Raw genomic sequence first — 15,384 nt, 5'->3', positions numbered from 1 at the left:
TGCTCATGGTTTTGTTCAATCACGTCTGGAAATCCTCTAAAGACAGATCTTCTAGGACCTGACCCTTGTTCCCATGCTTAACTAACTTCATAGTGAAATAGTTTTCTAAGCATCCAGATGGAACTATCGCTGCTTCATTTTATACCCACTGCTGTTTACCCCTGGAAAGTCTGACTCTGACTTCTCATCGGCTTTGGAAGGCTGCTGTTTGGTACCCTAAGCCTCCTCATCTCCAGAGTGACAAGCTCAGCTCTGTTAACCTGTCCTCATAGGTCAGGTTGTGCAAGATGTGCTGCCTCACAACATTCCCTGTACTCAGTTGCCTGCCTGCCTGCTGTGTTACAGTGTATCTGGCCTCTGTCCAGTCAAGAGAAGCTACAGCTCCATGCCTGTCACAACCTCACCACTACACAATGAGTTCAATTAAGTGAGAATCTGTGATGGATGACTCTGAAGAGCACTTCAGCCACCCAAATCAGAAGAGGGTGTACTGTGACACTAGAGCTCCTCAGTAACTCAGTCACATTAACAGAGAAGTCTCAGGTTCGTTTCTCCCAACTTGGGAAGATCAGGAAAGACACTTCATTTTTATTTTACTTGCTGTTTGCTACCACAAAGTTCAGGAAGATGAAACTAGACTTTGAGCCTGTTATCTCTCAGAGCCAGGAAAAGAAACTAGTCTTTCACAATCCAGACATGTAGTCCTAGCCAGAAGCCAGACATCAACACCTACCTCATAGCCGTATTTGAGAACACAGGAGGCAAGGAACGCCCCAAGGATATTTCCCACAGATGCACAGGCACTCCAGAGGCCAAACACAAACCCTCTCCTGCAGAAGGGGGAAAAAATTGACAAAGTTGATGGGTGACATTAGGAGCAAGACAAAGATGTAACATTCAAGTGAACTTAACCTTCAAGTTACAGAACGCTCCCAGTCCACTTCCAAAGGTTACTTAAAACACAGAACAACTTGGGGGTACCATATAGATAAATGAAGGATGTTGTATCCTGAAACACCTGTGTTACAGCAGAGATGAGCTGAATGTTACAAACTATGGCTGGAGCTCATCTGCAGCACCCCAAAGTGACAGAGTTGAACCTAAAGTCACTTTCTATTCAGCCTCTCCAGTGGTAAGCAGGCAGAGGCAGGTTTTCTGGTGGCATGAAAATTCAAATTCAGCCACTCTGAGCTACAGGACTTTGGAAGTTTGAATCTGTGCCTTAACACACACAACTGTATTCACACCAAACTGTTCATGGCTCAAAACACCCCTCCTGTAGTAACAACAAGTAAGGCATATTTCATCCCATGGAACTTTAATTCTGACCCAATTGTTGGCCTTTTTGGTTTGAGGCTTTCAGTTCTATCTATTACTCAGCAGGTCAGTAAGTGGCTCGCTGAAGAAAACTCAACATACCCAGCTTTTCCAAACCAATTGCCCATGACAGCAACCACACAGGGCCAACCGGTAGACTGCAGCAAGCCATTCACAACCCAGAGACAGCAGTAGAACCATTTGTTGTAGAAATGCAACCATTCTGTGAGCGTGCCAAAGAAGAATACCTGGCGGGGGAGAACAAAAACATTCAGAGAAGAAAGCCTGCTGAAAACAAAGCAGAAACTAAACACACATTTTGGGGGGAAGGTCCCTCACAGCGGCCAGGCCAGAGGCAAGCCTGGCATTGTTTAAGAGCAAGCTCAGGACTAGTAGCACCCTCTGCTGAGCCAGCACAGCACTGACCCCAGAGCCCAAACAACTCCAGAGACAAATGTGCTGTCACGGCACTTCCACTCTGAAAGACTTTTATCTACACAAACAGCAGAGCTATGACAGGAGAGGAGGGAAAAAGACAAACACTTTCAGCAACACCACTAAACTACAGAAAGGTCTTGATCTGCTCTTATACCAACATCTGAATGCACAAGGCTCTCGGAAAACACAAAACCATCAGCAGCCATTTATCTTAGCAAAGTATAACATAAATACTACAGTGAGGTCTCAAATTACCAAGAGCTCTAACCCAAACTAGCCAAAATAAACACACTTTGTGGCACGCTGCGCTTGATGCATGTTTGTGGTCATTGTTTGCAGCGCACAACAGGCTGTAGGGGGGTTTGTAGCCGCTGGGTAAATCAGAGGCACTCCACACATCTTACCGCTACTTTAATAACCAGGAAACCCCAATGAGATAAAACCGATTCACAGTTGTCTGCAGTGGCTTGGACTTAAAGTACCCTTTTGTTTTAACCAGACATGCTTTTTTGGCACATGCCCTCCCAGGAACTAGAAAATAAGTCAACAAATGCTTTAGTATTGTAAACATGTCATTTAGAGGGAGTAAAGACTGAGTTAGGAAGCAAGATACATTGGGTGACAAGATATGTCAGCTGGGAAAAAAGTTACAATACCAAACAGTCCCAGGAAGTCCAAATCTTGTACAAAAGCTGTTCATCAAGCCTCTAGACAGTGCCTCAATCTTAGGAATTTCCTTCTGACAAAGCATCCATAAATAGATTTCAGGAAGAGGTGAGTCATCGAGCGTAGCATTACACTTTAGACAATGCAATAAGTGCATCCAGAACAAAGTTTTACATGCAAGCTGTTGAGAGCAGTGAGGTACAGCTACAGCTCATGGGCAGATTCACACAGAAACTTCTCCCTTGAAGTAAAATCCTATCCAGAAACCCTAAGAGGAATTTCTAAATCACACTAGCATGTCCTAACTTACCACCAGAGCAGAGGAACACATGCCAAAAGACAAAACCCAGCGTAAGTTCAGGCGGTCCCCAACTATGCCACTGACAAAGAGACCCTAAAAACAAAACAGAGCATTAAATAAAGCCACTAGATGTGCATCTGTTACCTGCAAGAATTTAAATGATGTAGAATGGTCAAGCTGATCCAAACATCGTTATTTTTACCAGCTTACAGTTTGATTCTAACCACTACTTCTGTCACCAAAGAAACCCTGCTCAGAGTTGCACATTAAATTTCTTGGTTTTTAAAAAATTCAGAACTCTTGGAGAGACAGAACCAGCCCTCCCACCCATTGGTGACAGGGGAGTGAGAAATTCTGAAGCGACAGTATTTCTCCTGCATTCGTTAACAAGCATCTTCACACGGGTGACAGGCACAGGCAGAACTAACAGAAATTGAAGGAAGAAAATCTGCTCCTGAACTAAGCTTTTTAACTGCACTAGTGCTAGGCATGCCCAAGAAGAAGATCCTGTTCATGCCCTACAAATATGGAGGTGATCATTACAATATGGTATCAAACGGATTCAAGTTGCACAAGGGGAGATTGGACATTTTTACCAAGAGGGTTATTAAAGTTCTCCCTAAACATTGGAACAGGCTGCCCAGGGAGGTGGTGGAGTCACCATCCTGGACATAGTCAAAAGACACAGAGATGAGGTGCTGAGAGATATGGTTTAGTGATAGGCTTGGCAGTGTGAGTTAGTGGTTGGGCTTGATGATCTTAAAGGTCTTTCCCAACCAAAATGATTCTATGATTCAATAAGATTCAACCAAAGCTCAGCAGCTTTGGGTTAGTTTTACTCACCATAGCATAGGAAAACAAAAAGATGGTGTCCAGTGTTCCCAAGAAGAGAGTTGCTTCTTCTGCATTTGGAAATAAATGACTGCTGTTCCAGAGCTACAGAGAGAAAATTTTAAAAGGTAAACAAGGAGAGGCACAGCTCATTCTACTATTTCTCAATGGAAACCCCAACTCCAAGGCAGAACAGCCTCTGCTCAAGAGGGACAGGGAACTTCTGGAGAGAGTCCAGTGCAGGGCCACCAAGGTGATCAGGGGATTGAAACATCTTCCTTATGAGGAAAGGCTGCAGGACTTGGGGCTGTTTAGTCTGGAGAAGAAGAGACTGGGGGGGGAATCTTATTAATATTCACAGATATCTGAATGGTTCATGTCAGGAGGTTGGGGCATCATTTTTTCTGTTGTATCTAGTGACAGGACAAGGGATAATGGGATGAAGTTGGAACACAAAAAGTTCCATTTAAACATAAGAAAAACCTATTTTACTGTTTAGGTGAGGGTGCCCTGGCACAGGCTGCCCAGGGAGAGTGTGGAGTCTCCTTCCTTGGAGGTTTTCAAAATCTGCCTGGACACGTATGTGTGTGTGTGTGTCCTGATCTAGGAGGACCTGCTTTGGCAGGGGGTTTGGACTAGATGATCTCTAAAGGTCCCTTCCATTCTGTGATTCTGCCCCCAGCAACCTCTCATTCCTCCAACACCTTAATTATCAAATAAAGGACAATTCTGGCATTATCTACTACTGAAAATGTCCACTGCTGATTCATTTCACTTCTGAAGCGCAAGCTAGCAAACCAGAAATGAGAAATACTCATTTCACCTGGATCAAGACAAATGACTGGCAAAACATACCCTACTTCTAACAAGCACGCAACTGTTAGCTTCCTACACAGAAACACTGATGAGTATCTTAATGAATAATACAATACAGGTATATTCTGTTTTATGTGCAGTGTCTTGTCTGTACCTATCTTGCTGTCTTCACTAAATGAATAATTCCCTTGAAGTATTTGTGGCAGCAACCATAATAAGAAATGACACACCACAAACAGAAAAGAACACAAAAAGAACACAGGAAAGAAACAGACTGGCTGGAAACAATGAACTCCAGTCACTAATGTAGTTGTTTTTCATGCTTACTCTGAGTTTCATCTTACCTTCAATATGATTAAAAACAAAAAGGGAAAAAGACTCAATTGTCCTCAAACTTAAGATTAGTGACATGAGCTGAAAATAGCAAACTTTGAAGATGACTTGAAAAATGAATAAAAGTTAATCAGGAAAAAGTTTTCTTCTCTCCCTGTCACGAGCCCAATGGAAAGCAAATAAACCCCACTCAAACTTGACCTATGGATGTGTCCAACTCACATATCATCACTCTTAGTTTGATTCTGCCTCTCCAGGAGAGCATCCTGTACACACAACACTAATTACACATCCACTTAGTTTAAAAGATGTAAGGCCTATTAACACAGCTTCCACTTAAGCCTCATATGTCCAAGAAAACTAGTAAATCTCTCAAAAAGTACCTTCTGGCACTTGAGGCCACCAATACCTACTTACACCATCAGCTTTCAACTTTGAACCAGAGATCCCTGGAGGTCCACAAGCTACTAAAAACCTTATAGAGATAAGAGAATCAAATATTTTGTCATTAGCCTTAAATCCATTAAACAACCTCTGCAGAACTCACAATTTAAAGGCTGATAAGTACACACCTAAAGTTGTCCTTCTAATAAAATTTTACTAAGGCCTACTCACAAAACAATTGCAAAACATTTCATTACACTTTAAAAAACCTATTTTGAAGTATAAAAATAAAGACTAACTGTAGTTAAAAAGATATACTAAAGTTCAAAACTGATGGCACATGATTTTTCTGTTTCTGTCCTTAATCTGTTCTGTCACTTTCCCAAAACACATTTTACTGACTAAATTGCTACCAAATGGACCATTTTGATCTTTTTGATTCATCAGACATATACATCAACATCCAGCAAAAACCACATCATCTATATATGAAAAAAAATAATCAAAATAGCTTCCAAAATACTCTATCTGTTTATAATTCATTTCTTGACTGTCATTCAAACATCTTTTAGCTTATTTTAGCATCCCTGAGATGCTCACCCCTTTTTGCCAAACTACAAAATCTTTAACAAATTACAGGCCTGATTTGCTGCTTTCACTTATCACAAACAGGTCAGCATTTATCATCCCTCAGTCACATCTTCAAATCACAGAATTTTAAGGGTTGGGAGGAATCTCAAAAGATCATCTAGTCCAGCCCCCCTACCAGAGCAGGACCACCTAGAGTAGGTCACACAGGAACTCATCCAGGTGGGTTTGGAATGTCTCCAGAGAAGGAGACTCCACAACCCCTCTGGGCAGCCCGCAACACCCAAGCAACTGACTCGGAACTCCTTGCTCTAATAGATCTCACGGCCTGCAACCAAGCTGTTAATGAGAGATTTCTTTCACTTCTCAAAAGCATCAGGATAAGCCACTGCTAAAAACAAGAATGTCTCTAAAAGGACTACAGGTAGGAGCCAGGAAGTAGTTCTGGCATTCCCCTTTGTGAGGTGCAAGCACTGTATGAGTTCTTTTTCTGCAAGCAAATACTGCCAGAACTCCCACTGCTTTCACTGAAGCTAGGATTTCACAAGACAACGTGTACTGATGTTCAGCATTTTTGAAAATCAGACCTTCTAGATGCAAGACAAAACATCATTCTTCAGTACCAATTTAGGGTATGGAGCTAGCAGTTTCAGATAGCTTTCTTCTCTCCTACTTTGGATATCCTTTTAATACCATAAATATATGTCGGCTAAAGCCCCAGACAAGGTTTTAGAGAGATCTCTGTAATCCCACTAAGTGCTCTCCTTTATCGCCTCTGACACTTCAGGGGTAGGGAGCCTCTTTCCTCCTCCTCTCTCACCTCTATGTTCCTGGCTTATCACAGAGACTTTCCTGGGGCTCCCATTTCCATTGCAACACTAACTTCTTGAGATGTTTCCCTCTGAGGACCACTAGAAAAGATTTCACCATCACCCAATGGTCCAGACAACTACAACTGAGACACCTGGAGATGCCACTCACATTCTGAGAAGTGTCCCAGATGGACAATTAAAGAGGCTTCATCAGCACTACAAGCTCAGCATACTGGAAGTTATGCACCCTTTGCACTTGCCTGTCCCTTGTGGTCTTACCTCATATGGCCGGAGCTCAGGGGCTGTGCTGTTAAGGCAGGAGGGAGTCCATTGGCTGGAGATGCTGACTTTGACATTACTGAACGTCTTTCTGGAAGCATGGAGCAGGGAATAACTGCCGGAAAACACACAAGAACAGTTTGGTCAAATCTTCTCTGGAGGTCAAGTGGGAAAAGGCAAGACTCAAAATACAGATAGATGCTGTGTAAGCTGGGAGCACAGTAGGGAGTTTTGGAGATAGCAGCCAGCACCAGAAACTCCACACTACGGGTAGACACACTGATTTTTGTGGGGAGCTGTGAAATAGAGTCTTGACTGGATAGGAGCTCCTCTTTTACTTTCAAAAAACAGGACCTAGAAGCAGTGACAGCATGCTCCATCAGTCAGAACAGACGTTACATGAGTGCTGAGCATCAGGGTTTTCTTCCTTCCTCATTTGTGTTTGCTTTCCAGACTCACAGCCAAAGGTTAAGACTCTTTCCCTGCCTTCTTCAGACATGCTCTCACCTCCCTAAACTCAGTGAGATGAACAGCTCTCTGTAGAGATACACTCAACCTACCTGAAGAAAGTCAGCAGGAACACGACGACATGATGGTGGGTGAAATGGGACACAAGGCCTCTGTTTGCAGGCTGCCTCCGCAAGCTTCCAGGCAAAGCCATCCTCCTGGCAGCCCTACCCCTGCTCCTGCCCTTGGCCACAAAGTCTAGATGGTACTTAGGTCATTTTTTCTTCTCCCTTAAACAGAAGAAGGTAAAAAGAGAGGAGAAAACATATTTGAATTAAAAAGCACGTATAAAACACAGCTGCATTCCCCAAGTGGCTGGAATTCAGCAGGAATAACTCTATACCATTCCTACTAATCTCATCACCTGTACACGTTCCTTGACACCTTCTATGCCCAAGAGTGTCTTTTTACTTCCAAGTCTCCCAGTACTCTCATGGCTGTCCTCCAACCCACTTCTTTTTTGTCCCCATCCTAGCAGTTTTGGCACTCATCACCAACTTCCAGTGTGTCCATGTTAAAGATCACCCTCCACCATTTACATATGCAGTGCACTACAGAGTGGTCATAAATAAACTAACTTTCCACTGCTAACTGGCTGGCCACAGACTGGTGAAAAAGTCAAGAAAGCAACATTTGGTTACTGATGGGGAATGGGTTTGGATCTAACTGCCTCTTTAAGATGTTGTAGAAAGAATATATGCCAGAGTGGAGTTGCACAGCTGGAAAAAAGTAAGTAACTGCGAGTACAGTGCTGAAATCCAACAGACCAAGCTCCCTGCCTACTCATTCCCAAGCCCTACATTACAGCTCCATCTGTCACTGACTCATGAGTACAGCATGTGGCGAGTCACACTTTCCTGTCCCTACCTGTAGGGCATGGGTGACATCTGCCTGAACTTCTGGATACCAGAGATCATCACTTCTGAAGAAAAGCTATAACAGACACACATTTTCTTAGCAGACTCCACTCCCTCAGCCGTGCTTAGTGGGGCTGAGGGGCTGTTTCTACAAACCGACTCTGGGAGACGACCCTGCTTGGCAGTGAGGCAGTGAACCTCTCTCCACATCTCCCTTCTGTTTTCTTGGCAGAGACCTTTCCAGACATACTTCCCTGCCACAGCTCACACAGCAGCTGCTTGTGGCCACACCAGAGAGATGGCAGGGCAGAGAAAGACATGTCATACGCCGCCGGCACCGCTGAAGGTGGAACCCGATGCAGTTTGTGCCAGCTGGCTGAAAACAGCCAGACAAATCAGCTGGTGGGAGCTGCATTCACAGAAGACATGCAAAACAGCACACATGCTCAATGCTGAGAACAACTAAAATAACACGCTACCCCTTGTTCCCCCAAAGAATCAAGAGCTATAAATAAGAGGGAACAAAATGCCTTTGTGTTCTTTTTTCATATGCACAGGCACCTTCTGTAACAACTCCTAAATCTGACAGAAGACTTTTCAAGTTGAGCTTCATAACATCATTTGAAGAAATTACAAGTCATTGTCCAGACTCTTTCTCATCTCAACTTCTGCTGGTGAAAACTCTTGTTATTTCACAGGGACCTTCCACTCTTCCTTCCAACAACTTTTAAGGGTTTCATCAAGGCAGCTTTCACTGTAAGAAGTCTTCCTTTCCTGTTCTCTTGATGACACATGTCTGACTGAAGGACAGATACCAGCAGCCAGTGGATATGCTGACCATCTGGGAAACTGAGGCCACATCTGACCTCCACAACAGAGCATGGCACAGAGATCCTCCGAGTAATATGGAGCCCAGAATACCTTTGAGCCACTGAAGTTACATTTATCATACATCATACTTGAATGTCTCCATTCTCTTCCAGGATAAACACAGCGAGACTATACAAGATTTGAGACTGTTTGCATCTCTGCAGCCCAGGTGCTGCCAAGCCACAGTCTCACTCCTCCAGCTAGGAGAGTCAATCTAGGTCTGGCACCTTCTAGCAGTGACTTCTTCTTGGCTGCTTGGGTTCACGTGGAGGGGAAAGGGAAAATCACCTACACTGCTAAGCTCAGAAGAGGCATTTTCAGATGTTGTCTTGAAACTACGTCCATCTAAGGTCCCAGACCAGTCCTCGATATCAATGAATGAAAACTCAGCACACACACAAGTATCACATGGTGCTACTCCTCTTCAGGCAGCAGTAAAACCTCTCAGGGCTGTCCCTCACAGAAACTGTATAAAGAGGAGGAGAACAGAAGCTAAGGCAGTCCAGTTTCCCAGCACTACAGTCCTCACAGGCCTGCGAACCACGCTGATCTGTTGGTCAGATACAAGTGCTCATTCTCCTTCCCTGCCTCTCCCTCCCCTGATACCAGGCAACCACAGGTAACAGAGCTCTCCCCAGGAAAGCAAAATACTGCCAGTTGTGCAACGCTGCTGCGGGGGAGAAAGAGTTCCTTCCTCAGGTCACCAGTTCACAGCCCAAAGTATGAGATTTGCTACTTGCTTTGTGTCAACATATGCAAATAGAGATCTTATTTGTTCAAGATAATAAGGCTTTTTAAAGCTAAGACCCGGGTCTGACCTTAAGAGTTACCTGTTTCTTTAACAGCATTTACTATTGAAATTATCTGTTCCTCAAAGCTTTGCAGCCTCAGCTAGCTTTCTAGAAGACCTCCTGGCTCAGGAGGATACTCTTCACTTATTTACAGTGTAGAGATTGTCATGAACAATTTTGAGTTTCCTTTTTTTTTTTTCCCTGTCTTCACCCTGTCACTTCCATATTCAAAACCAGTATCCTCTCTAGGCTAGATGAGCACCCAACTAGGAGTTTACCCATATAAATTAATCTTCTAACTATTTTGAGAATACCACATTAAATTTGCAGTGGAAGGGGAGCAAAAAGCCAAGAGGCAAGGTAAACCACAGAACTCCAGGTAGCAAAGCACAAGCCTTTAAGAAAGGAAGAGGGCTGCTTTTAAGGTGCTGGCCTGCTTTCATAGAATGGTAGGGGTTGGAAGGGACCTTTAGGGATCATCTAGTCCAACCCCCCTGCAGAAGCAGGTTCATCTAGAGCAGGTCGCATAGGAGTATGTCCAGGCGGGTCTTGAAGATCTCCAAGGAAGGAGACTCCACAACCCCTCTGGGCAGCCTGTGCCAAGGCTCCGTCACCCCAACAGTGAAATAGTTTTTTCTTATATTTAAGTGGAACTTTTTGTGTTCCGGCTTCATCCTTTGTCCTGTTGCTAGCTACTATAGAAAAAAGGGATGCCCCAACCTCCTGACACCCACCATTTAGATATTTATAAATGTTAATAAGATCTCCCCTCAGTCTCCTCTTCTCCAGACTAAACAGCCCCAGTTCCCTCAGCACTGTTTACCTTCAGCTAACCGGTATGTTAAAAAAGCTTTTGTTAATCTTTCTACATTCTCCCTTATCCCTTCAGTTAAGGTCAAAATAAGACCTCTTAAGTTCAAAATAAACTTCCTCAATACCACCCTGCCGCCCTCCAAAGCCATCAGGAAAGGCCAGAGTTAACATTCCCGGGACTTAAAAAGGGCAAAACTAACTAAAACTAAAAAAACCCCCCACACCTCAAAAACCAAAAAAACCCAACATAAACGACACCTCAAAACAAACCCGAACCAACACACTCTTTATCCCATCTTTCTAAACAGAGGGAAGAAAAGCGGCACAAAGGCAGGCAGCGCCCGCCGCACCCACCGCCAGCAGACGCCCGTCACTCGAGAGCCGCAGCCCGACGCCGTTGGGGCGCAGGGACTCCTCCGAGCCCCGAGCCGAGCCCGCTGCCGTTGGCAGGCCGCCCTGCGCCGGCACCGCGGCTCTGGCAGAGGAGACCTGGCCCAAGCTGCCCGGCGCAGCCCGGCGCGACACGACGCGGTGCACAGGCCGCGCTCCCGCCGGCGGGCACGGCTGTCCCCCAGCCCCGCACGCTGCCCAGCACCTCACCGCGCGGCTCGGCCAGGCCGGGTCCCCTCCCCTCTGAAGCGCTGGGGCACACGACACGGACGCGGGGCTATCCTCCTCAGTGAAGCCCCGTCCGCGTCCCGGCGCGCTGGCCCAGCGGCCACGTCCTCAGAAGGGCAGGGAGCCGAACCGACCGAGCCGGCAGCGGCAAGGCCCACGCCGGCCCCACCAAGGCCCTTCACCCCGCGCCGCAGCCAAGCCGCCGCCCAGCCCGCCGCCCCGCTCCGCTCCCGCCGCACTGGCAGCCGCTCGCCCACCCCCACGTACCGGGCCCGGCGACCCGCACACCCTCAGGAAGTCCGAGGGAGGCGGCTCTTCCGGCGGGCGGGACCCGCGGCACGGCGGGAGCCGTAGTCCGCTCTGGCTGCCGCCGCCGGGGAGGGCCGGCCGGCTGTGCGGCGGCCGCGCGGGACCCCTTGCCCGCCTCCCCCCAACAAGGGGCGGGGAGGGAGGGAGCGAGCTGCGCCGCTAGCGCTGCCCCGGCCGAGCCCGCGGGCAGGGCAGGCGAAGGCTTCGGACTACATTTCCCGCCGGCCCCGGGAGGGCCGGGCCGGGGCGGGTGCAAAGCGGGCGCTGCCCGCCCCGGCAGGTGAACGCCGGCAGGTGAGCGGCCGCAGCGGGGGCTCCTTCCCAGGGCTGTCGGCAGCTGCGCCAGGGCCGCTCCTTCTCCCGCCATCCCGACAGCCGCCATGCCTTTCTCCAGCTCGGGCACGGACGACGCCTTCGACTACCTCTTCAAAATCATCCTGATCGGGGACTCCAACGTGGGGAAGACTTGCGTGGTGCACCGCTTCAAGACGGGGCAGTACAACGAGAAGCAGCAGAACACCATCGGCGTCGACTTCACGGTGCGCTCCATGGACATCGACGGCAAGAAAGTGAAGGTCGGTGGCCGGGGGGTCCCGAGCCGCTGGGTGGGCAGCACTTGCCTTCCCGGACAGATGCCAGGGGAGCGCTGGGACGCGCGGCCTCCCCTGCTCGGCCCCGCTGGAAGCAGCAGGCAAGAGCTGCCTTTCTGCCTGGGGGGGTGCTTCTGAGGGGAGTTTTCCCTGGAGAGGATGCCCTGCGGGAGGCAGGCACTCTAATTTGGGTACAGACTCGCTGTTGTGGCTTCTCGGGACGTACCTGTGAGGAGGGCCCGCACCCTGCATGTAGAGAGTTCTTTGAAAACTAGCTCTGGTTTGGAGGGGTGTCTCTTTCCACTTTCAGAGAGGCGAGGATTTCAGCTGAGGGGGGGAAAACCCTCTAGCTTGTAAAGGCTCTGCTTTGATGCGTGCTTGATTTGAGAGATGGTGAAGTGTTGTAAGACGAATGCCAGAAGAAATGGTTAGTTAGAACTTACCTCTTTGTGCAAAAAAACGTTCAGATACCTGTGTTTTACATAGCTCTGCCCAGCCCTGCATTGGAGCTTCTTGGCTCTTCTTCCTTCCCTGCAGCTTTTAGTACAGTTAGGGCTACCAAGATGATCAGGGCACTGAAACATCTTTCTCACAAGGAAAAGCTGCAAGACTTGGGGCTGTTCAGATTGGAGAAGAGCAGACTGAAGGGGGGACTCCATTAACACTTCTAATTATCTAAAGGGTGAATTTCAGGAGGATGAGGGTGACACTTTTTTCCTGTAGTGTCTAGTAACAGGACTACAGGTAGCTGGAACATAAATTCCTCTTAAACACAAAGATAAACAGGCTGCCCAGGGAGGGTGTGGAGTCACCTTCTCTGGAGGTCTTCAAAGCCTTGTTTCCCATGTGGCCTGATTGAGATGAACCTGTTTTAGGACTGGATGAACTCTAGAGATCCCTTCCAACCCCTACCATTCTATGAAACTGAAAATGGGTTTCTTGGCCTGTTTGCAAAGCTGAGAGGTTTACCCTTGCAGCTTCTGCCTTCTTTGGTCTGTGTCTAGACTGTCTTTGCTGGCATGTAAATATCCCCTCAGATCTTGAGACAGCAAAGCCACACTACGGTGTTGAAGAGTGAGCTGGGACAGGTCTAGCTGCCTTCTGACAAGGGGTTTCAAAAACACAGATGCTGATGGCAAACACCCAGAAAGAGGCACTCACTGGTCTTCACAACTTCTGTGTCTTTCTCTTACAGATCCAGGTGTGGGACACAGCCGGTCAAGAACGTTTCCGGACAATAACCCAGTCTTATTACAGGAGTGCCCATGGGGCCATCCTTGCCTACGACCTTACCAGGAGGTCCACATTTGAATCTATTCCTCATTGGATTCATGAAATTGAAAAGTATGGTGCTGCAAACTTGGTCATGATGTTGATTGGTAGGAATCTAATATAAAATATTATGTTATGCAGCTCTTTTTTTTTTCCACTTCTCTCCCACTACTCAAGGCATCTATAAACTGTGCATTAAAGAAGAACACAGTTATAATTAAGAGCTCAGAGAGTGTATTGATTTGGCCTAAGCTTAAAAAATGAGGAAAGTCACAGCCTGGTCTGCAGAGAGGGAAACATTTTACTTGTTCCTTTCCTGCCAGAGTAATACAGCAAGCTTGCTTCTAGCCTAGCAAGCAGAGACAATCTTCTGGAGGTTAGAATTGTAGTGTACCCCTAATGTGCAGGAATTTAGCAGCTCAATAATTCAAGAGGAATGCACAGAGCAACACAACTCCTCATTCTCATCTTTCCTCTCTTGTTCCTTTGATACGCGTGCGTGTTGCTCTGTAATGGGACTCTGCTCAGGTAAGGCAGTAGATGGGGACCTGGCTTTTGCAGAGCACGAAGCAGACTGCTTGCGTTCCTCCTTTTTTATTCCATTAGCATTCAGGAGACTTTGCCTCTCGAGGAAGGGCGTTGCTGAGAATAGAGCTGGCAGGAAGCAGCGTAGTTCTTTCTCTTAGTGTTTCAGGTTATTATTACTCTTCCCTGTCACAAGGAAGGAGCTGCAAATGAGAGAACTGGTGTAACAAAGTGACAGAGCCTTTATTTACATTCCCCTGCTCCTGCCTCTTGCACCGTGGCAGCCTGCCGAGAGCAACGCACACGCAGCCGCCGCAGCCCAGCCTAGCTGGGGAGCCCTGCAGGCAGCAGGTGTGAGGCCTAAAGCTTCTGCTCCTGCTCCTAGCAAATTACTTACTCACTTCTGCTGGGGTGGTTCTTCCTGTTCTTCCCTTGAAGAAACAAACAACAAATTCTGACCTGTAGGTAGCCACAGTGCTTGGAATGAGTAAGAAGGGGGGGGGGAAGGGGGGAAAAATGAAGTCACTAAACTTTGATAGTGCTTTTCTAGCTGTTCGTATTAAAGAACAAGACCTGTCAGGGAGGGCAGGGGTCAGGGGGAACTGGTGGTGGTTGTTGTTAAGAAAGAAGTTCTGAAATTGGTAAAAATAAAGCTTTTGTCAATGATCCAGTTCAGTGCTTTCTTCCAAAGCTAGTACTATTTGCTTTACTTGCTTTGGCAGGAAGTCTTGAGACATTTAGTTACACGTAGTCATGTTATACACCTTTCTAGCATGAGGTTAAGGTTAAGAAGTCTAACTTTTCCAGCTGGAATTGAAGGAAGAAAGAGAGGGGCTCTTTTTAAGAACATCAAGTAACCAGTGGTTTTTGAGGGGGTTGTGGTTTTCTTGTGTGGGATGGGTTACTTGGGGTAGGTTTTTTTTCCTTTTAGAAAAACCTAAAGGGACTTAATGGGAGGGGAGTTGGCTTATATACACTTTACAGTCAAGATCTGAACTTGATGAAAGGTTATCTTGAAACTGTGAATGTAGACTTCAGTCAGGTACTGCATGTACCAGAACCGATAATTCCCCATGTACTGCAACTACTTAAAATACCTTTGTGTATTTATCTGAGGCATTTCATGACTTCTGACAGATTTTTACTAAAATGGTTCAAGTAAAACATGCAGAAACTTCTTTAGTATGTATCTTAAGCATTAAGGCAGTTGGTGTAAATCCTTGTCTTATTTGACTGCCATTTATGAATAAGGCATGTTAAAATCTGATGAACAGTTGAGCAGGTTCTTCCTGGGTTTCAATGGGGTTTTTGGAGGAGATCTGCTTTAGACTAATAACATTCCAGATCTTCAGAGCCGAGCTTCCATTTTTGAGCTGTGCCAAGGTAGCTTGACAAAAGCATGATACATGTGGCTTCCAATGAAGGCCTTCAGGCCACTGAGAAGGCCTGAGAAACAAACCTTTATGC

The 15,384-nt window shown here is 46.7% G+C and overlaps 2 protein-coding genes across 6 annotated transcripts in view; one reads left to right on the top strand and one right to left on the bottom strand.

Moving 5' to 3' along the window:
* The window catches only part of SLC37A3 (solute carrier family 37 member 3), a 26,480-nt gene extending 14,895 nt beyond the window's left edge, over positions 1-11,585 (bottom strand). The window contains exons 1-7 of one of the 3 annotated variants that reach the window (XM_062010981.1): positions 11,489-11,585; positions 7,326-7,502; positions 6,766-6,880; positions 3,566-3,658; positions 2,732-2,815; positions 1,420-1,565; positions 734-830 (exon numbers count right to left, since the gene is read on the bottom strand). In XM_062010981.1, coding sequence (XP_061866965.1) covers positions 734-830; positions 1,420-1,565; positions 2,732-2,815; positions 3,566-3,658; positions 6,766-6,880; positions 7,326-7,426 — 636 coding nt within the window. In that variant the 5' untranslated portion in view covers positions 7,427-7,502; positions 11,489-11,585. Of the gene's footprint in view, positions 1-733; positions 831-1,419; positions 1,566-2,731; positions 2,816-3,565; positions 3,659-6,765; positions 6,881-7,325; positions 7,503-10,957; positions 11,175-11,203; positions 11,424-11,488 lie in introns of those variants that run through there. The other 2 variants (XM_062010998.1, XM_062010992.1) reach the window with 2 other exon arrangements.
* The window catches only part of RAB19 (RAB19, member RAS oncogene family), an 11,861-nt gene continuing 8,046 nt past the window's right edge, over positions 11,570-15,384 (top strand). For all 3 annotated transcript variants that reach the window (XR_009820004.1, XR_009820003.1, XM_010204166.2), the window contains exons 1-2: positions 11,570-12,105; positions 13,316-13,499. Coding sequence is in view for 1 of the 3 variants with exons in the window: in XM_010204166.2 (XP_010202468.1) it covers positions 11,911-12,105; positions 13,316-13,499 (379 nt within the window). In the remaining 2 variants the exon portion in view is untranslated. The remainder of the gene's footprint in view (positions 12,106-13,315; positions 13,500-15,384) is intronic.

This window comes from Colius striatus, chromosome 1, assembly GCF_028858725.1.
Source record: "Colius striatus isolate bColStr4 chromosome 1, bColStr4.1.hap1, whole genome shotgun sequence".
Classification (NCBI taxonomy): domain Eukaryota; kingdom Metazoa; phylum Chordata; class Aves; order Coliiformes; family Coliidae; genus Colius; species Colius striatus.
The sequence above is the reverse complement of the archived record's forward strand: the minus strand, read 5'-3'. Positions and strand labels throughout refer to the sequence as shown.